This window comes from Nerophis lumbriciformis, linkage group LG03, assembly GCF_033978685.3.
Source record: "Nerophis lumbriciformis linkage group LG03, RoL_Nlum_v2.1, whole genome shotgun sequence".
Classification (NCBI taxonomy): domain Eukaryota; kingdom Metazoa; phylum Chordata; class Actinopteri; order Syngnathiformes; family Syngnathidae; genus Nerophis; species Nerophis lumbriciformis.
This window is the reverse complement of record NC_084550.2, coordinates 1,757,501-1,781,676: the sequence shown is the minus strand read 5'-3', so window position 1 is coordinate 1,781,676 and position 24,176 is coordinate 1,757,501. Positions and strand designations below refer to the sequence as shown.

At 23.6% G+C, this 24,176-nt stretch overlaps 1 protein-coding gene across 1 annotated transcript in view; it reads left to right on the top strand.

Moving 5' to 3' along the window:
* The window catches only part of LOC133577720 (transmembrane protein 132B), a 405,689-nt gene that overhangs the window by 255,886 nt on the left and 125,627 nt on the right, over positions 1-24,176 (top strand). The window contains exon 4 of the mRNA XM_061931705.1: positions 1,263-1,403. Coding sequence (XP_061787689.1) covers positions 1,263-1,403 — 141 coding nt within the window. The remainder of the gene's footprint in view (positions 1-1,262; positions 1,404-24,176) is intronic.

The following is a 24,176-nucleotide window of genomic DNA, read 5'->3' as shown; positions in this document are numbered from 1 at the left end:
TTTAAAAAATATTTTTAGAAACACTAAATATATTTACAATTTTTGACAAATATTAAATACATTTAGAAAATGTTGACACATATTAAATACATTTAAAAATATTTTTAGGAATACTAAATACATTAAAAAAAAATTGACAAATATTAAATACATTTAGAAAATTTTGACAACTTTTTTTTTTTTTTTTTTAACTAATTTTACCACTAAAGCAGTTGTCAGATGATATTATCTTTGCTAGGTAAACAACCACACATTGATGATGATGATTATTATTATTACCATTATTATTAAATATTATTACTATTATGATGATTAAATATTATTATTATACATTATTATTATTACTACTATTTATTATTATAATTATTATTTATTATTATAATTATTAAATAATATTACTGTTATTGTTAATAAATATTATCATTATTGTTAATTATTACCTACTCAGGTAGCACGGTGGTACAGGGGTTAGTCCTGAGTTCAATCCCGGGCTCGGGATCTTTCTGTGTGGAGTTTGCATGTTCTCCCCGTGACTGCGTGGGTTCTGCGTGGGTTCTACTCCGGCTTCCTCCCACCTCCAAAGACATGCACCTGGGGATAGGCCCCTCCCACCTCCAAAGACATGCACCTGGGTATAAGCCCCTCCCACCTCCGAAGACATGCACCTGGGGATAGGCCCCTCCCACCTCCAAAGACATGCACCTGGGGATGTCTGATTTATTTAATGACTGATAATAAAAAAAACACAAGTCAAAGATTTTCTATTCGACAGGAACATTCTGCTGTTTTTAATGACCTATTGAAAAAGAAACACCAATCAAAGATCTTCTATTTGACAGAATAACTGCTGTTTTTAGAGACCTATTGAAAAAAAAAAAAAACAGGAGTCGAAGATTCTCTATTTGATAGAAACATTCTACTGTTTTTAAGGAACTATTACAAAAAAACACACACAAATCAAAGATCCTCTATTTGACATGAACACTGCTGTTATTAATGACCTATTGAAAAAAATAAAAAAAATAAAACACCAGTCTAAGATCCTGTATTTGACAGGAACATTCTGCTCTTTTTAACAACCTATTGACAACAAAACACCAATCAAAGATCCTCTATTTAACAGGAACATTCTGCTGTTTTTATTGCCCTATTGAAAAAAAAAAGAAAAATTCTGATTCAGATATTTCTGATTTCCAGGAAGCGTTGCCGTGACGATGTCCATTGTGTTACCACGGTGACTGACGGGTGTTGTTGTGTCGCAGGGTGTGGTTCCAGCCGGGCGTCAGCTTCCTGGCGGTGAAGCCCAGCGACGTGGTGGCCTGGGAGATCAAACAGGAAATGGCGGCAGGAGGCGGGTCCTTGGCGGTCATGTGCCAGAGGAAGTCCTCCTCCACGGCCGACAGGTGAGAGGGAGTCGGCCACAACTTTATTCGTCAAGCTAGCGTTAGCATTGATGCTAGCAATTAGCACAAGCAACACGAGTTGTCGTGGAAAATCTGCCATATTTAATTAGCTGTTAGCTTTAGCATCTTGCTCGTTATTTGTACGCTATTTATAATAGTCTGATACATTTTCATGCAATTTGATTATTTTGATGCATTTTGATCGTTTTTTTTTTAACATTTTCATACATTTTAATATATTAGAACATTTGAAACATTTTCAATACATTTTGACACAAATGAATACCTTTGACACCTTTTGATAATTGTGTCACATTTTAATAGAAGTTGACATATTTTTAATACATTTGATCATTTTAATAATTTTGACATGTTTTAATTATGTTGACACTTTTTTTAAAACATTTTGATACATTTTGATAATTTTGATACATGTTGATGATTTTGATAATGTTAATATTGATAATTTTGATATATTTGAAAATTTCTAGATATATCGATAATTTTGACACATTTTGAATACATTTTTACACAAATTATAACTTTTGATACATGTTGACACATTTTGATCATTTTTGTCGAATTTTAATCGATGTTGACATATTTTGATCAATTCGATAATTTCAATAATTTTTGACATATTTTAATTATTTTGACACTTTTTTAATTAATTTTGTTACATTTGTATTTATGTTGATACATTTTCATAATTTTGGCACATTTTGATACATTTTGTTTTGGTTGGTAATTTTGATACATTTTGATAAATTGTGTATATTTTGATTATTTTTACACTTGTTAAATACATTTTGATTTATTTTGATACATTTAGATAATTTTGGCACATTTTGATACATTTTGGTAAGGTTATAATTTTGATACATTTTGATAATTTTGATGTATTTGAACTTTTTTTAAATATCGTGATATTTTGACACTTGTTGAATACATTTAGACACAAATTAATACTGTTGATACACGTTGACACATTTTGACAATTGTGTCACATTTTAATCGATTTTGACACATTTTAATCAATTTGATCATTTCAAATTTTTTGAAAAATTACAATTATTTTAACCCTTTTTAAATACATTTTGATACATTTTGATACATTTTGATACATTTTGATAATTTTGGCACATTTTGATTTAAGTTGATACATTTTGATAATTTTGATATATTTCAAAATGTTTAAATATCTTGATATATTTGAAACATTTTAGATGCATTTTGAATACGTGTTGACACAAATTAATACTTTTGATACATGTTGACACATTTTGAAAATGTTGTCACGTTTGAATAGATTTTCCATCCATCCATTTTCTACCGCTTATTCCCTTTGGGGTCGCGGGGGGCGCTGGAGCCTATCTCAGCTACAATCGGGCGGAAGGCGGGGTACACCCTGGACAAGTCGCAACCTCATCGCAGGGCCTTGAATAGATTTTGACATATTTTAATCAATTTGATACTTTTAATAAATTTGACATTTTAATTATGGTTAACCTTTTTTAAATACATTTTGATACATTTTGATTTATGTTGATACATTTTGATGAATTTGGCACATTTTGATACATTTTGATTTATGTTCATACATTTTGATAATGTTGCTATATTTGAACATTTTTAAATATCTTCATAATTCTGACATATTTTGAATACATTTTGACACAATTATTAATTTTGAAACATTTTGACACATTTAGAAAATATTGTCTTATTTTAATAGATGTTGACATATTTTTGGTCAATTTGATAATTCCAATAATTTTGAGATGTTTTCAATACTTTTACACTTTTTAAATAGATTTTGATACATTTTGATTTATGTTGACACACTTTGATACGTTTTGATACATTTTATTTTTGTTGATAATTTTGATAATTTTGACACATTGTAAATACATTTTAATACATTTTGATTATGTTGATACATTTTATAAATTTTTGATACATTTTGATGATCTTAATCATTATAATATTCATATTTTTTTTGGAACATTTTGATTCATTTTGATTTATTTTAAAATGTTCATACATTTTGATATTTTTACACACTTTAAATACATTTTTATACAGTTTCATACTAACTTTTACTTTAGGTGTATTTTGATCAATTTGACAATTTTGGCACATTTTGACACATTTAGAAAATATTGTCATATTTTAATAGATGTTGACATATTTTTGATCAATTTGATAATTCCAATAATTTTGAGATGTTTTCAATACTTTTACACGTTTTAAATAGATTTTGATACATTTCGATTTATGTTGACACATTTTGATACATTTTATTTTTGTTGATAATTTTGACAATTTTGACACGTTGTAAATACATTTTAATACATTTTGATTATGTTGATACATTTTATAAATTTTTGATACATTTTGATAATCTTAATCATTATAATATTCATACTTTTTTGGAACATTTTGATTCAGTTTGATTTATTTTAAAATGTTCATACATTTTGATATTTTTTACACACTTTAAATACATTTTTATACAGTTTCATACTAAATTTTACTTTAGGTGTATTTTGATCAATTTGATAATTTTGGCACATTTTGACACATTTAGAAAATATTGTCTTATTTTAATAGATGTTGACATATTTTTGGTCAATTTGATAATTCCAATAATTTTGAGATGTTTTCAATACTTTTACACTTTTTAAATAGATTTTGATACATTTTGATTTATGTTGACACACTTTGATACGTTTTGATACATTTTATTTTTGTTGATAATTTTGATAATTTTGACACATTGTAAATACATTTTAATACATTTTGATTATGTTGATACATTTTATAAATTTTTGATACATTTTGATGATCTTAATCATTATAATATTCATATTTTTTTTGGAACATTTTGATTCATTTTGATTTATTTTAAAATGTTCATACATTTTGATATTTTTACACACTTTAAATACATTTTTATACAGTTTCATACTAACTTTTACTTTAGGTGTATTTTGATCAATTTGACAATTTTGGCACATTTTGACACATTTAGAAAATATTGTCATATTTTAATAGATGTTGACATATTTTTGATCAATTTGATAATTCCAATAATTTTGAGATGTTTTCAATACTTTTACACGTTTTAAATAGATTTTGATACATTTCGATTTATGTTGACACATTTTGATACATTTTATTTTTGTTGATAATTTTGACAATTTTGACACGTTGTAAATACATTTTAATACATTTTGATTATGTTGATACATTTTATAAATTTTTGATACATTTTGATAATCTTAATCATTATAATATTCATACTTTTTTGGAACATTTTGATTCAGTTTGATTTATTTTAAAATGTTCATACATTTTGATATTTTTTACACACTTTAAATACATTTTTATACAGTTTCATACTAAATTTTACTTTAGGTGTATTTTGATCAATTTGATAATTTTGGCACATTTTGACACATTTAGAAAATATTGTCATATTTTAATAGATTTTGACATATTTTTGATCAATTTGATAATTCCAATAATTTTGAGATGTTTTCAATACTTTTACACTTTTTAAATAGATTTTGATACATTTCGATTTATGTTGACACATTTTGATACGTTTTGATACATTTTATTTTTGTTGATAATTTTGATAATTTTGACAATTGTGACACATTGTAAATACATTTTAATACATTTTGATTATGTTGATACATTTTATACATTTTTGATACATTTTGATGATCTTAATCATTATAATATTCATATTTTTTGGAACATTTTGATTCATTTTGATTTATTTTAAAATGTTCATACATTTTGATATTTTTACACACTTTAAATACATTTTTATACAGTTTCATACTAACTTTTACTTTAGGTGTATTTTGATCAATTTGACAATTTTGGCACATTTTGACACATTTAGAAAATATTGTCATATTTTAATAGATTTTGACATATTTTTGATCAATTTGATAATTCCAATAATTTTGAGATATTTTCAATACTTTTACACTTTTTAAATAGATTTTGATACATTTCGATTTATGTTGACACATTTTGATACATTTTATTTTTGTTGATAATTTTGACAATTTTGACACGTTGTAAATACATTTTAATACATTTTGATTATGTTGATACATTTTATAAATTTTTGATACATTTTGATAATCTTAATCATTATAATATTCATACTTTTTTGGAACATTTTGATTCAGTTTGATTTATTTTAAAATGTTCATACATTTTGATATTTTTTACACACTTTAAATACATTTTTATACAGTTTCATACTAAATTTTACTTTAGGTGTATTTTGATCAATTTGATAATTTTGGCACATTTTGACACATTTAGAAAATATTGTCATATTTTAATAGATTTTGACATATTTTTGATCAATTTGATAATTCCAATAATTTTGAGATGTTTTCAATACTATTACACTTTTTAAATAGATTTTGATACATTTCGATTTATGTTGACACATTTTGATACGTTTTGATACATTTTATTTTTGTTGATAATTTTGATAATTTTGATAATTTTGATAATTTTGATAATTTTGATAATTTTGATAATTTTGACAATTTTGACACATTGTAAATACATTTTAATACATTTTGATTATGTTGATACATTTTATAAATTTTTCATAAATTTTGATAATCTTAATCATTATAATATTCATATTTTTTTGGAATATTTTGATTCATTTTGATTTATTTTAAAATGTTCATACATTTTGATATTTTTTACACACTTTAAATACATTTTTATACAGTTTCATACTAACTTTTACTTTAGGTGTATTTTGATCAATTTGATAATTTTGGCACATTTTTTTTTTACTTTTGACAAACAATTTTGATATTTTTTATTTTTGGTATATTTGAAAACGTTGCATGTATTTTAATAATTTTAACATATTTGAAATACAATTTCGATACAGTTTATTAGAAATGAACACTTTTGATATGTGTTGATACATTTGGCTCATTTTGGCATATTTGGATCAACTTTGATCAATTTGATCCTTTTGATAATGTTGACAAATATTAAATATATTTAGAACATTTTGACAATTATTAAATACATTTAGAAAATGTTGACCAGTATTAAATACATTTATAAAATGTTTACAAATATTAAATACATTTAGACAATTTTGAAAAATTCAAATACATTTAGAAAAAAATTACAAATATTAAATACATTTAGACAATTTTGAAAAATTCAAATACATTTAGAAAAAAAATTACAAATATTAAATACATTGATAAAATTTTAACAAATATTAAATATTTTGATCATTTCGACAAAGTTTTATCATTATTACGTCAACCACGATGAAGAGTCCTCCCCACAAAAGTTCATGTACTGACTTTGGGCCTGAACCGAAACCACAATCTTAGTCCCAAGAGTCCATTGGGCTCTCTTTCCCAAAAAGGTGCCTTCAAAATAAAAGCATCGATACGCTAACTTCCTGATTACCCTGAGATATGAAGACCAGGAGGTGGGAGTGAGGCTTTGCACACACATACACACACACACACACACACACACACACACACACACACACACACACACACACACACACACACACACACACACACACACGATAAAAGCGAGACGAGAGGCTTGTTGTGGTAGCGATGGTGTGGGCAGGCCGGTTAATTAAAAGGAGCTGGTGGGTATTAATCTCTAATGAGAGATATTAGTCCGGGCTTTTTGCTTTGGGTTTTATGAATGAGCGTGGGAAAGATTAGCAGAGCTCACAATTAATCACGCGCAATAAATTCATTTTCTGCCTGAGGAAAAAAAAAGAAGATTGGATACAACACGGTACTCCTACTTGATATTTTTGTCTTTGGATATGATAAAATGCACATATATACATACATATAAACTACACTATAATACACTATATAGTGTAATATAATACAGTATAATCATGGTTGATACCCTAATTGGAGCCAACGTGTGTGTGTGTGTGTGTGTGTGTGTGTGTGTGTGTGTGTGTGTTCTTGTATTTGTAGCCTTCTTGAGACATGAAGAAGGAAAAGTATCTTCCATATGAAGAGGTGTGAACAAGTGATGACATAAATCAATAACATTGCACTCTAATAGACAATGTCTCATTTGCACCCCTGCTGGTGACATCTATCATAATTATCATACAATTTTTAGCCACTTTTAACGACCTAATGAAAAAGAAACACCGATCAGAGATCCTCTATTTAAAAAGAAAACTGCAGTTTTTAATGACCTATTAAAAAAATACACCAAACAAACAACTTTTTTTTTTTTTTTACAAATATTAAATACAATTAGAACATTTTGACGAATATTAAATACATTCAGAAAATTTGGACAAATATGAAATACAATTAGAGAATGTTGACAAATGTTAAATATATTTAGAACATTTTGACAAATATTAAATACATTTTGAAAATCTTTACAAATATTAGCTACATTTAGAAACATTTTATAAATATTAAATACAATTAGAACATTTTGGAAAAATATGAAATACATTTAAAACATTTTGAAAAATATTAAGTACATTTAGAACACATTTACGAATATTAAAAACATTTCGAACATTTTGACAAATATTAAATACATTTTGAAATAATTGAAAATTATTAAATACATTTAGAAAATGTAGAGAAATATTAATTCCTTTTAGAAAATGTAGACAAATATTAAATACATTTAGAACATTTTGACAAATATTAAATACATTTTGAATAATTTGACAAATATTAAATACATTTAGAAAATGTAGACAAATATTAAATACATTTAGAAAATGTAGACAGGTATTAAAACATTTAGAAAAATTTGACACATTAAATACATTTAAAAATATTTTTAGAAATACTAAATATATTTGCAATTTTTTGACAAATATTAAATACATTTAGAAAATTATGACAAATATTAAATACATTTAGAAAATGTTGACACATTATATTTAGAATATTTTGACAAATATTAAATGCATTAAGACATTTTTGATAAATATGAAATACATTTGGAAAGTTTTTACAAACATTAACTACATTTAAAAAATGTTGACAAATATGAAATAGACTTAGACAATTTTGACAAATTTAAATACATTTAGAAAAAAATACAAATATTAAATACATTTAAAAATGTTAACAAATATTAAATACATTTAGAAAATGTTTACAAATATTAAATATATTTGGAAAATTTTGACAAATTGAAATACATTTAGAAAAAAAATACAAATATTACATACATTTAGAAAATGTTGACACATTAAATACATAAAAAATATTTTTCGGAATACTAAATACATTTAAAATTTTTGGACAAATATTAAATATATTTAGAACATTTTGACAAATATTAAATGCATTAAGACATTTTTGATAAATATGAAATACATTTGGAAAATGTTTACAAACATTTACTACATTTAAAAAATGTTGACAAATATGAAGGAGATTTAGACAATTTTGAAAAATTTAAATACATTTAGAAAAAAATACTAATATTAAATACATTTAAAAAATGTTAACAAATATTAAATACATTTAGAAAATGTTTACAAATATTAAATATATTTTGAAAATCTTTACAAATATCAGCTACATTTAGAAACATTTTATAAATATTAAATACATTTAAAACATTTTGAAAAATATGAAATACATTTAAAACATTTTGAAAAATATTAAGTACATTTAGAACACCTTTACGAATATTAAAAACATTTCGAACATTTTGACAAATATTAAATACATTTTGAAATAATTGAAAAATATTAAATACATTTAGAAAATGTAGAGGAATATTAATTACTTTTAAAAAATGTAGACAAATATCAAATAAATTTAAAACATTTTGACAAATATTAAATGCATTTTGAATAATTTGACAAATATTAAATATATTTAGAAAATGTAGACACATATTAAATATATTTAGAAAATGTAGACAGATATTAAATACATTTAGAAAATTTTGACACATTAAATACATTTAAAAATATTTTGAGAAATACTTAATATATTTACAATTTTTTTGACAAATATTAAATACATTTAGAAAATTATGACAAATATTAAATACATTTAGAAAAGTTGGACACATTAATTACATTTAAAAATATTTTTAAGAATACTAAATACATTTAACATTTTTGGACGAATATTAAATATATTTAGAACTTTTTGACAAATATTAAATGCATTAAGACATTTTTGATAAATATTAAATGTATTAAGACATTTTTGATACATATGAAATACATTTGGAAAATTTTTACAAACATTTACTACATTTAAAAAATGTTGACAAATATGAAGGAGATTTAGACAATTTTGAAAAATTTAAATACATTTAGAAAAAAATACTAATATTAAATACATTTAAAAAATGTTAACAAATATTAAATACAATTAAAAAATGTTTACAAATATTAAATATATTTTGAAAATCTTTACAAATATAAACTACATTTAGAAACATTTTATAAATATTAAATACATTTAAAACATTTTGAAAAATATGAAATACATTTAAAACATTTTGAAAAATATTAAGTACATTTAGAACACATTTACGAATATTAAAAACATTTCGAACATTTTGACAAATATTAAATACATTTTGAATTAATTGAAAAATATTAAATACATTTAGAAAATGTAGAGGAATATTAATTACTTTTAGAAAATGTAGACAAATATCAAATAAATTTAAAACATTTTGACAAATATTAAATGCATTTTGAATAATTTGACAAATATTAAATATATTTAGAAAATGTAGACACATATTAAATACATTTAGAAAATGTAGACAGATATTAAATACATTTAGAAAATTTTGACACATTAAATACATTTAAAAATATTTTGAGAAATACTTAATATTTTTACAATTTTTTGACAAATATTAAATACATTTAGAAAATTATGACAAATATTAAATACATTTAGAAAAGTTGGACACATTAATTACATTTAAAAATATTTTTAAGAATACTAAATACATTTAACATTTTTGGACGAATATTAAATATATTTAGAACTTTTTGACAAATATTAAATGCATTAAGACATTTTTTATAAATATTAAATGTATTAAGACATTTTTGATACATATGAAATACATTTGGAAAATTTTTACAAACATTTACTACATTTAAAAAATGTTGACAAATATGAAGGAGATTTAGACAATTTTGAAAAATTTAAATACATTTAGAAAAAAATACTAATATTAAATACATTTAAAAAATGTTAACAAATATTAAATACAATTAGAAAATGTTTACAAATATTAAATATATTTTGAAAATCTTTACAAATATAAACTACATTTAGAAACATTTTATAAATATTAAATACATTTAAAACATTTTGAAAAATATGAAATACATTTAAAACATTTTGAAAAATATTAAGTACATTTAGAACACATTTACGAATATTAAAAACATTTCGAACATTTTGACAAATATTAAATACATTTTGAAATAATTGAAAATTATTAAATACATTTAGAAAATGTAGAGGAATATTAATTCCTTTTAGAAAATGTAGACAAATATCAAATAAATTTAAAACATTTTGACAAATATTAAATGCATTTTGAATAATTTGACAAATATTAAATACATTTAGAAAATGTAGACAAATATTAAATACATTTAGAAAATGTAGACTGATATTAAATACATTTAGAAAATTTTGACACATTAAATACATTTAAAAATATTTTGAGAAATACTTAATATATTTACAATTTTTTGACAAATATTAAATACATTTAGAAAATTATGACAAATATTAAATACATTTAGAAAAGTTGGACACATTAATTACATTTAAAAATATTTTTAAGAATACTAAATACATTTAAAAATTTTGGACAAATATTAAATATATTTAGAACATTTTGACAGATATTAAATGCATTAAGACATTTTTGATAAATATTAAATGCATTAAGACATTTTTGATAAATATGAAATACATTTGGAAAATTTTTACAAACATTAACTACATTTAAAAAATGTTGACAAATATGAAATAGATTTAGACAATTCTGACAAATTTAAATACATTTAGAAAAAAATACAAATACATTTAAAAAATGTTAACAAATATTAAATACATTTAGAAAATGTTTACAAATATTAAATATATTTGGAAAATTTTGACAAATTGAAATACATTTAGAAAAAAAATAAAAATATTACATACATTTAAAACATTTTGACAAATATTAAATACTTTTAGACAATTTTTTTTTACAAACATAAATACATTTAGAACATTTTGACAATTATTGAATACATTTAGAAAATGTTGACCAATATTAAATACATTTAGAAAATGTTTAAAAATATTAAATACATTTAGAAAATTTTGACAAATTCAAATACATTTAGAAAAAAATACAAATATTAAATACATTGAGAAAAGTTTAACAAATATTAAATACATTTCGAACATTTTGACAAATTTAAATACATTTAGAAAAGATAACAAATATTAAATACATTTGGAAAATGTTGACAAATATGAAATACTTTTGGAAAATGTTGACAAATATATTTAAATACATTTAGAAAAAAAAATACAAATATTAAATACATTTGAAAAATTTGGACAAATATTAAATAAAAAATAAATAAAATAAAAAATAAAAAATAAAAGCTTATCTTTTTTTAATATTTGCATAGTATGTATATATTATCAATGTTGTAAATACACATCTTTATATATCTAGAAAGGGTGGTCCTAAAGAGGAAGGAGGTCCCAAGACGGTAATAAATACAAGAATGTGTGTGTGCGTGTACGTGTGTACGTGTGTGTGTGTGTGTGTGTGTGTGTGTGTGTGTGTGTTTGTGTGTGTGTGGGTGTGTGTGTGTGTGTGTGTGTGTGTGTGTGTTTTGCATGCATTTATGCAGCCTGACAGGAATGTGGGAGCTGAATATGGAAATATGACCAAGTGCTATTTTGACATTTGAATTTTGTAAACCGGCTAAAACCAAACCTCGCATTTCATTACATTTTACGTGCGAGGGACCGCCATGAATATGTTTGGTACGCCGTGGATATATCTGTGGACAATCTTTCCTACGGAACAAAGTCAAAGTTCGCATAAAAAAGCTTCTGGTTTTGATTATCTTGGAGAAGGAACATTTGTAACAGGGTTTGACCGACAAAAAGTGGATTTATCGTCAAACTAACTTAAGTCTTGATTTAGATTTAGAGATCCACACAATCCTGCCCCAAAACCATCAAAACAAAGAAAGTTAGAAGTACAAGAAGCAGTAACCAAATCAAATTAAACAAACTGCAAATACTACAAAAGTGTACATATTGTATCAAATTGTATTCAATGTTAGCGTACTAATAATAATAATAATAATAATAGATTTTATTTTTTTAAATAACTTAACATTGAGCAAACAACCTCAAAGTGCTACAGTGTATTAAAAAAAAAAATAATAATAATAAAAAAATAAATAAAAAAATTAAAAATTAAAAAAAAAAATTAAAAATAAAAAAAAAAAAAAATTTTTTTTTTTTTTAATTAAAATAAAAAAATAAATAAATAAATAAAAAATAAAAATAAAAAATAAAATGAAAATAATAATAAAATAAAATAAAACAAAACAAAACAAAACAAAAAGATAATAAAATAAAAATAAAAATAAAAACTGATTTTAGCTTGGGATCTCTTTGCATACTTGCAAGATTGAGACCTGTCTCAAAACCTACACATTCTATGTTTAAATCATCAAAATGAGCTAAAATGCTAGCATGAAAAGTTAGCATGGTAACGTTAACATCGTAACACCAAGTAAGCTAGCATACTTTGAAATTATCGACAAGTATCAAAAGCCTTTTTTTTTTTTTTTAGGTTTATTCTAATAAAATAACAAAAAATTCTAGCATAAAATGCCAGCATGCTAACTTCAGCATGATGGCAAGTCATCATGGTTCAAATGGATAAAATTAGCTAGCACGCTAGCATGGAGACACAGCAAAATTGTTGAGGGCCAATAAAGATAGAGCCACACTTTAAACAAACTAACATGCTAACTCATGCTAATATAGGAGAAGTAAAAATACTTCTAAAATGACGGCACTAATAAAAAAAAAAATCATGATTTTTAGGTTTAAACATACAACATTTGTTAAAAAGATAGCATAAAACGTTAGCATGCTATAATGGGAACAGTTAATACACTTGGAAGATGGAGACACGTCTCAAAACCCACTTGAATTTGAGGTTTTAAATGTTAAAAAGGAAAAACATGCTAGCGTAAGACATTAGCATCCTGAGTGTTAGCATGATAACAAAGGAAAAGTTAGCAAATTTCTAAAATGGTGCCAATAATCCAAATTCAAAACTTTTAGGTTTTAACATACATTTGTTATAAAAAAAAAGCGTAAAACTTTAGCATGCTAAGATATTAAAGGAAGTTAGCATACTTCTAAGATGACGCCAATAATCTCAATGATGATTTTTAGGTTTAAACATAAAAAAAGTTGTTAAAACGTTAGCATGTTAATGAGATCGGGGAAGTTAGCATACCTCTAAGATGACACCAAGTATCAAAAATGCATGATTTTTAGGTTTAAACATACAACATTTGTTCAAAAGTTTGCAAAAAATGTTAGCATGCAAAGATAACAGGAGAAGTTAGCATACTTCTAAGATGACGCCAATAATCTAAAAGTAGATTTTCAAGTTTAAACATAAAAAAGCTGTTGAAACATTTGCGTAAAATGTTAGCATACTAATGTTAGCATGATGACGTGGGAAAAGTGAGCCGACGTCAAAAGCCATTCCGTCTTGGTTCAAATGGATAAAATAAGCTAAAATGCTAGCGTACAAATGTAGCATGCTGGCGTTAGCATGAAGACACAGTAAAATGTAAAAATAGAGCCGCACTTGAAACAAACTAACATGCTAACATTAGCATGCTAATATAGGAGAAGTAAGCATACTTCTAAAATGACGCAACAAATAAAAATTCACGGTTTATAGGTTTGGATAAATGGATAAAAACGAGCTAAAATGCTAGCGTAAAAATGTAGCATGCTAACATTAGCATGCTAATATAGGAGGAGTAAGCATACTTTTAAAATGACGCCACTAATAAAAACTCACGGTTTATAGGTTTGGATAAATGGATAAAACGAGCTAAAATGCTAGCATAAAATTGTAGCATACTAACATTAGCATGCTAATATAGGAGGAGTAAGCATACTTTTGAAATCACGCCACTAATAAAAATTCACGATTTATAGGTTTGGATAAATAGATAAGACAAGCTAAAATGCTAGCATAAAAAATGTAACATTCTAGCGTTAGCATGAAGACACAGTAACATGTAAAAATAGAGCCGCACTTCAAACAAACAAACATGCTAACATTAGCATGCTAATATAGGAGAAGTAAGCATACTTTTAAAATGACGCCACTAATAAAAATGACTGGATAAAACGAGCTAAAATGCTAGCGTAAAAATGTAGCATGCTAGCGTTAGCATGAAGACACAGTAACATGTAAAAATAGAGCCGCACTTGAAACAAACTAACATGCTAACAATAGCATGCTAATATAGGAGAAGTAAGCATACTTTTAAAATGACGCCACTAATAAAAATGACTGGATAAAACGAGCTAAAATGCTAGCGTAAAAATGTAGCATGCTAGCGTTAGCATGAAGACACAGTAAGCAAAATAAACTTCTTCACAGGTAGCGTTTTTTTAGCATCTTTTTTTTTCTCCATTCTGCGCCTCAGGCAGCGTCCCGGAAGACCGCCCCCCCCCCCCCCCCTCCCCCTCGCCATTTCCGCCATTTTTGTTTGGATTTGCCGTCGTCGCTGGTGCGTGTCAAGCGCGACTTTTTTGATTAACGCGATGAAAGGAATCAATTAAAGGCGGGGGGGGGGTGGGGCTCCTTAGCCCGGAGAGCGCCAACAACATGGCGCCACGGGAGTTTCCTATCTTGTCTTCGCACCTTGTCGTCCGCCGGGTTAGCGCTATGTGAGACACCCCCGAGGACGGCGACTGCGACACGGCGGGTCCACGTAGGTCGCTTCATTAGCCAGGTGTGCCGCTATGCTATCTCCCGCGGGTGTTTGGCCAGGTGACGAGAATAAAGTCCTTATTTAAAGCATGGCCTACAAACTGTGTGTGTGTGTGTGTGTGTGTGTGTGTGTGTGTGTGTGTGTGTGTGTGTGTGTGTGTGTGTGTGTGTGTGTGTGTGTGTGTGAGATGGAGGTCACAGCACTGAGCGATGGAATGATGCTAAGCTAGCGAGCGTGTTCACACCCTATTTAAAATTTTGGTTAAATTACATTTTTCTTTTATTTAAAAAAACAAAACAAACAAACAACATTGTTTTTACAAATAATAAATACAATTAGAAAATGTTGAAAAATATTAAATACATTTAGAACATTTTGACAAATGTTAAATATATTTTGAAAATCTTTACAAATATTAGCTACATTTAGAAACATTTTAAAAATATTAAAATACATTTTGAAAAATATGCCAAATATAACATACATTTAGAAACATTTTACAAATGTTAAATACGTTTAGAAAATTTAGACAAATATTAAACACATTTAGAAAATTTTGACGAATATTAAAAACATTTTGAACATTTAGACAAATATTAAATACATTTAGAAAATGTAGACAAATATTAAATACATTTAGACAATTTTGACAAATGTTAAATACATTTAGACCATTTTCACAAATATTAAGAATATTTAGAAAATTTTGACGAATATTAAAAACATTTTGAAAATGTAGACAAATATTAAATACATTTACAAAAAGGTTGACAAATATTAAATACATTGGGAAAATTTTGACAAATATTAAGAACATTTAGAAAATTTTGACGAATAATAGAAACATTTCGAACATTTTGACAAATAATAAATACATTTATAAAAATTGGACAAATATTAAATACATTTTGAAAATTTTGACAAATATTAAATACATTTTGAAAAATTTGACATATATATTAAATACATTTAGAAAATGTTGACAAATACTAAATACATTTTTGAAACAAATTACAAATATTGAATACATTTAGAAAATTTTGAAAAATATTAAATACATTTAGAACATTTTGACAATTGTTAAATATATTTTGAAAATCTTTACAAATATTAGCTACATTTAGAAACATTTTAAAAATATTAAAATACATTTTGAAAAATATGCCAAATATAACATTTTACAAATATTAAATACGTTTAGAAAATGTAGACAAATATTAAATACATTTAGAAAATTTTGACGAATATTAAAAACATTTTGAAAATGTAGACAAATATTAAATAAATTTAGAAAATGTAGACAAATATTAAATAAATGTAGAAAATTTTGACAAATATTAAATACATTTAGAACATGTTGACAAATATTAAAAACATTTTGAAAATGTAGACAAATATTAAATACATTTAGAAAATGTAGACAAATTTAAAATACATTTGGAAAATTTTGACATATATTAAGAACATTTAGAAAATGTTGACGAATAATAAAAACATTTCGAAAATTTTGACAAATAATAAATACATTTTGAAAAATTTGACAAATATTAAATACATTTAGACAATTTTGACAAATACTAAATACAATTAGAAAATGTTGAAACATATTAAATACATTCAGAACATTTTGACAAATATTAAATATATTTTGAAAATCTTTACAAATATTAGCTACATTTAGAAACATTTGACAAATATTAAATACATTTTGAAAAATGTGACAAATATAACATACATTTAGAGACATTTTACAAATATTAAATACGTTTAGAAAATTTTGACAAATATTAAATACATTTAGAACATTTTGAAGAATATTAAAAACATTTTGAAAATGTAGACAAATATTAAATACATTTAGAAAATTTTGACAAATATTAAGTACATTTAGAACATTGTGACAAATATTAAGAACATTTAGAAAATTTTGATGAATATTAAAAACATTTTGAAAATGTAGACAAATATTAAATACATTTAGAAAATGTAGACACATATTAAATACATTTAGAATATTTTGACAAATTTTAAATACATTTAGAACATTTTGACAAATATTAAGAATATTTAAAATTTTTTGACGAATATTAGAAATATTTTGAAAATGTAAACAAATATTAAATACATTTTGAAAATGTAGACAAATAATAAATACATTTGGAAAATTTTGACAAATATTTAGAACATTTAGAACATTTTGACGAATAATAAAAACATTTCGAACTTTTTGACAAATAATAAATACATTTTGAAAAATTTGACAAATATTAAATACATTTAGACGATTTTGACAAATATTAAATACAATTAGAAAATGTTGAAAAATATTAAATACATTCAGAACATTTTGACAAATATATTTTGAAAATATTTACAAATATTAGCTACATTTAGAAACATTTTACAAATATTAAATACATTTTGAAAAATTTGACAATATAACATACATTTAGAAAGATTTAACAAATGTTAAATAAGTTTAGAAAATGTTGACAAATATTAAATACATTTAGAACATTGTGACAAATATTAAGAACATTTAGAACATTTTGACGAATAATAAAAACATTTCGAACATTTTGACAAATATTATATACATTTTGAAAAATATGCCAAATATAACATACATTTAGAAACATTTTACAAATATTAAATACGTTTAGAAAATTTAGACAAATATTAAATACATTTAGAAAATTTTGACGAATATTAAAAACATTTTAAAAATGTAGACAAATATTACATAAATTTAGAAAATGTAGACAAATATTAAATACATTTAGAACATTTTTACAAATGTTAAATACATTTAGAACATTTTGACAAATATTAAGAATATTTAGAACATTTTGACAAATATTTAAAACATTTTGAAAATGTAGACAAATATTAAATACATTTAGAAAAATTAGACAAATATTAAATACATTTAGAAAATTTTGACGAATAATAAAAACATTTCGAACATTTTGACAAATAATAAATACATTTTGAAAAATTTGACAAATATTAAATACATTTAGACAATTTTGACAAATACTAAATACAATTAGAAAATGTTGAAAAATATTAAATACATTTAGAACATTTTGACAAGTGTTAAATATATTTTGAAAATCTTTACAAATATTAGCTACATTTAGAAACATTTTAAAAATATTAAAATACATTTTGAAAAATATGCCAAACATAACATACATTTAGAAACATTTTACAAATATTGAATACGTTTAGAAAATTTAGACAAATATTAAATACATTTAGAAAATTTTGAAGAATATTAAAAACATTTTGAAAATGTAGACAAATATTAAATAAATTTAGAAAATGTAGACAAATATTAAATACATTTAGAAAATTTTGACAAATGTTAAATGCATTTAGAACATTTTGACAAATATTAAGAATATTTAGAAAATTTTGACAAATATTAAATACATTTTGAAAATGTAGACAAATATTAAATACATTTAGAAAAATTAGACAAATAATAAAAACATTTCGAACATTTTGACAAATAATAAATACATTTTGAAAAATTTGACAAATATTAAATACATTTAGACAATTTTGACAAATATTAAATACAATTAGAAAATGTTGAAAAATATTAAATACATTCAAAACATTTTGACAAATATTAAATATATTTTGAAAATATTTACAAATATTAGCTACATTTAGAAACATTTTACAAATATTAAATACATTTTGAAAAATATGCCAAATATAACATACATTTAGAAAATTTTACAAATATTAAATACGTTTAGAAAATTTAGACAAATATTAAACACATTTAGAAAATTTTGACGAATATTAAAAACATTTTGAAAATGTAGACAAATATTAAATAAATTTAGAAAATGTAGACAAATATTAAATACATTTAGAAAATTTTGACAAATGTTAAATACATTTAGAACATTTTGACAAATATTAAGAATATTTAGAACATTTTGACAAATATTTAAAACATTTTGAAAATGTAGACAAATATTAAATACATTTAGAAAAATTAGACAAATATTAAATACATTTGGAAAATTTTGAAAAATATTAAGAACATTTAGAAAATTTTGACGAACAATAAAAACATTTCGAACATTTTGACAAATAATAAATACATTTTGAAAAATTTGAAAAATATTAAATACATTTAGACAATTTTGACAAATAATAAATACAATTAGAAAATGTTGACAAATATTAAATACATTCAGAACATTTTGACAAATATTACATATATTTTGAAAATATTTATAAATATTAGCTACATTTAGAAACATTTAAAAAATATTAAATACATTTTGAAAAATATGCCAAATATAACATACATTTAGAAACATTTTACAAATATTAAATACGTTTAGACAATTTTGACAAATATTAAATACATTCAAAACATTTTGAAGAATATTAAAAACATTTTGAAAATGTAGACACATATTAAATAAGATTAGAAAATGTAGACAAATATTAAATACATTTAGAAAATGTAGACAAATATTAAGTACATTTAGAACATTGTGACAAATATTAAGAACATTTAGAAAATTTTGATGAATATTAAAAACATTTTGAAAATGTAGACAAATATTAAATAAATTTAGAAAATGTAGACACATATTAAATACATTTAGAAAATTTTGACAAATTTTAAATACATTTAGAACATTTTGACAAATATTAAGAATATTTAGAAAATTTTGACGAATATTAAAAACATTTTGAAAATGTAGACAAATATTAAATACATTTAGAAAATGTAGACAAATATTAAATACATTTGGAAAATTTTGACAAATATTAAGAACATTTAGAAAATGTTGACGAATAATAAAAACATTTTGAACATTTTGACAAATAATAAATACATTTTGAAAAATTTGAAAAATATTAAATACATTTAGACAATTTTGACAAATATTAAATACAATTAGGAAATGTTGAAAAATATTAAATACATTCAGAACATTTTGACAAATATTAAATATATTTTGAAAATATTTACAAATATTAGCTACATTTAGAAACATTTGACAAATATTAAATACATTTTGAAAAATGTGACAAATATTACATACATTTAGAAACATTTTACAAACGTTAAATACATTTACACAATGTTGACAAATATTAAATACATTTAGAACATTGTGACAAATAGTAAGAACATTTAGAAAATGTTGACGAATATTAAAAACATTTTGAACATTTTGACAAATATTAAATACATTTAGAAAAATTTGACAAATATTAAATACGTTTTGAAAATGTTGACAAATATTAAATACATTTTGAAAAATTTGACATATATATTAAATACATTTAGAAAATGTTGACAAATACTAAATACATTTTTGAAAAAAATTACAAATATTGAATACATTTTGAAAATTTTGAAAAATATTAAATACATTTAGAAAATTTTGACAAATATTAAATACATTTTGATTTTCTTTTGCAAATATTAAATACAATTAGAAAATGTTGACAAATATTAAATACATTCAGAACATTTTGACATATGTTAAATATGTAATATATAATTTTGAAAATCTTTACAAATATTAACTACATTTAGAAACAATTTACAAATATTAAATACATTTTGAAAAAATTAACAAATATAACATACATTTAGAAACATTTAACAAATGTTAAATACGTTTAGAAAATTTTGAAAAATATTAATTACATTTAGAATATTGTGACAAATATTAAGAACATTTTGAAAAATTTGAAAATTATTAAATACATTTAGAAAATTTAAACACATATTAAATACATTTAGAAAATTTTGACAAATATTAAATACATTTGGAAAATTTTGAGAAATATTAAAAACATTTAGAACATTTTGACAAATAATACAAACATTTCGAACATTTTGACAAATATTAAATACATTTTGAAAAATTTGACAAATGTTAAATACATTTTGAGAATGTAGACAAATATTAAATACATTTATAAAATGTACACAAATATAAAATACATTTAGAACATTTTGACAAATATTAAGAACATTTAGAAAATGTTCACGAATATTAAAAACATTTTGACAAATATTAAATATATTTTGAAAAACTTGACAAATATTAAATACATTTTGAAAATGTAGACAAATATTAACTACATTTAGAACATTTTGACAAATATTAAATACATTTAGAACATTTTGACAAATGTTAAGAACATTTAGAAAAATTTGATGAATAATAAAAACATTTCAAACATTTTGACAAATAATAAATACATTTAGAAAAAAAAAGAAAAATATTACATACATTTAGACACATTTTACAAATGTTAAATACATTTAAAAACGTTTGACAAATATTAAATACATTTAGAACATTGTGAGGAATATTAAGAACATTTAGAAAATTTTGACGAATATTAAAAACATTTTGAACACTTTGACAAATATTTAATACATTTTGAAAAGATTGACAAATATTAAGTACATTTTGAAAATGTAGACAAATACTAAATACATTTAGAACATTTTGACAAATATTAAATACATTTAGAACATTGTGACAAATATTAAGAACATTTAGAAAATGTTGATGAAAATTAAAACATTTTGAAAATGTAGACAAATATTAAATACATTTTGAAAATGTAGACAAATATTAAATACATTTTGAAAATTTTGACAAATATTAAATACATTTAGAACATTTTGACAAATATTAAGAACATTTACAAAATGTTGACGAATATTAAAAACATTTTGAAAAATTTGACAAATATTAAATACATTTTAAAAATGTAGACAAATATTAAATACATTTAGAACATTTTGACAAATATTAAGAACATTTAGAACATTTTGACGAATATTAAAAACATTTTGAACATTTTGACAAATATTAAATACATTTTGAAAAATTTGACAAATATTAAGAACATTTAGAACATTTTGACGAATAATACAAACATTTAGAACATTTTGACAAATATTAAATACATTTTGAAAAATGTGACAAATATTAAATACATTTAGAAAATGTAAACAAATATTAAATACATTTAGAACATTTTGACAAATATTAAATACATTTAAAACATTTTGACAAATATTAAGAACATTTAGAAAATGTTGACGAATATTAAAAACATTTTGAACATTTTGACAAATATTAAATACACTTAGAAAAATTTGACAAATATTAAATACATTTAGAAAATGTAGACAAATATTAAATACATTTAGAAAATGTTGACAAATATTAAATACATTTAGAAAATGTAGACAAATATTAAATACATTCAGAAAATGTAGACAAATATTAAAGACATTTAGACAATTTTGACAAATTTAAATACATTTAGAAAATGTTGACACATTAAATACATTTACACATGTGTGTGTGTGTGTGTGTGTGTATACCTCACACACCAATTAAAAACCCTGAGAAAGAGAATCTGGTTGTTAGAATGACAAAAAACTGAATGTAATTGTGTGGATGCACTCTAAAAACCATGCTTAGTACCCTCAAAAGTACTTCTAACTCAAAGTACAAACACCTAGACCGTCTTTAGTTTGATTGGACCCCCAGAGTTCCAGTCGGTCCACTTTGGACTGAGACGGGAACAGGATGTCACTTCTGATGACAGGAAGTTGACTGATTCATTCTGATGCTCCTCCAGTCTGCGTGGGACAACAAGGTCCCTTCAGGACTTGGCAGGAACGCGTCCAGCTACAAAAGTCACAGTCTTCACTCTCAAATACAATTTGACTTCTAAAATGTATTTATGATGAATATTCAAGAATATTATGATTATTGACACTTTGTCAAGACTGGAAGCTATTTTTGGAAGTGATCTGCTGATGCTTCTGTTCAAATCTTCAACAACCTTCCTGGAATCACTTTTTGTTTCGGGTCTTAAAACCAGGTTACCCAGCCAGAACCCAGTTGTGACCAGGTGGCTCGCTGGCTACCATGACTCCGTGGATCACTTTTCTTCGGATTCACGGTAGCTTGGTCGGGTTTGCTCTTCTCCGAGTACAGATTAGTTCGGAAGTCCGTTCTGCTCACGCTTGTTCGTCAACAATACTTTCTTGAGGGGCGGTGTAGTTCGGTTGGTAGCGTGGCTGTGCCAACAACTTGAGGGTTCTAGGTTCGATCCCTCCTTCTGCCATCCTAGTCACAAATGTTGTGTCCTTGGGCAAGGCACCTGCCCCCAGTACCACCCACACTGGTTTGAATGTATTGTGCACATATGTTGTACACATGGTATACACAGGGTATACTTATGTTCATACTTGCCAACCTTGAGACCTCCAATTTCGGGGGGTGGGGGGTGGGTGCGGGGGCGTGGTTGGGGCGGGGGCGTGGTTGGGGGCGTGGTTAAGAGGGGAGGAGTATATTTACAGCTAGAATTCACCAAGTCAAGTATTTCATATATGTGTATATATATATATATATATATATATACACATATATGTATATATATATATATATATATATATATATATATATATATCCCCGCGACCCCGAAAGGAATAAGCGGTAGAAAATGGATGGATGGATATATATATATATATACATATATATATACATATATATGTATATATATATATAAGAAATAATTGACTTTCAGTGAATTCTAGCTATATATATATATATATATATATATATATATATATATATATA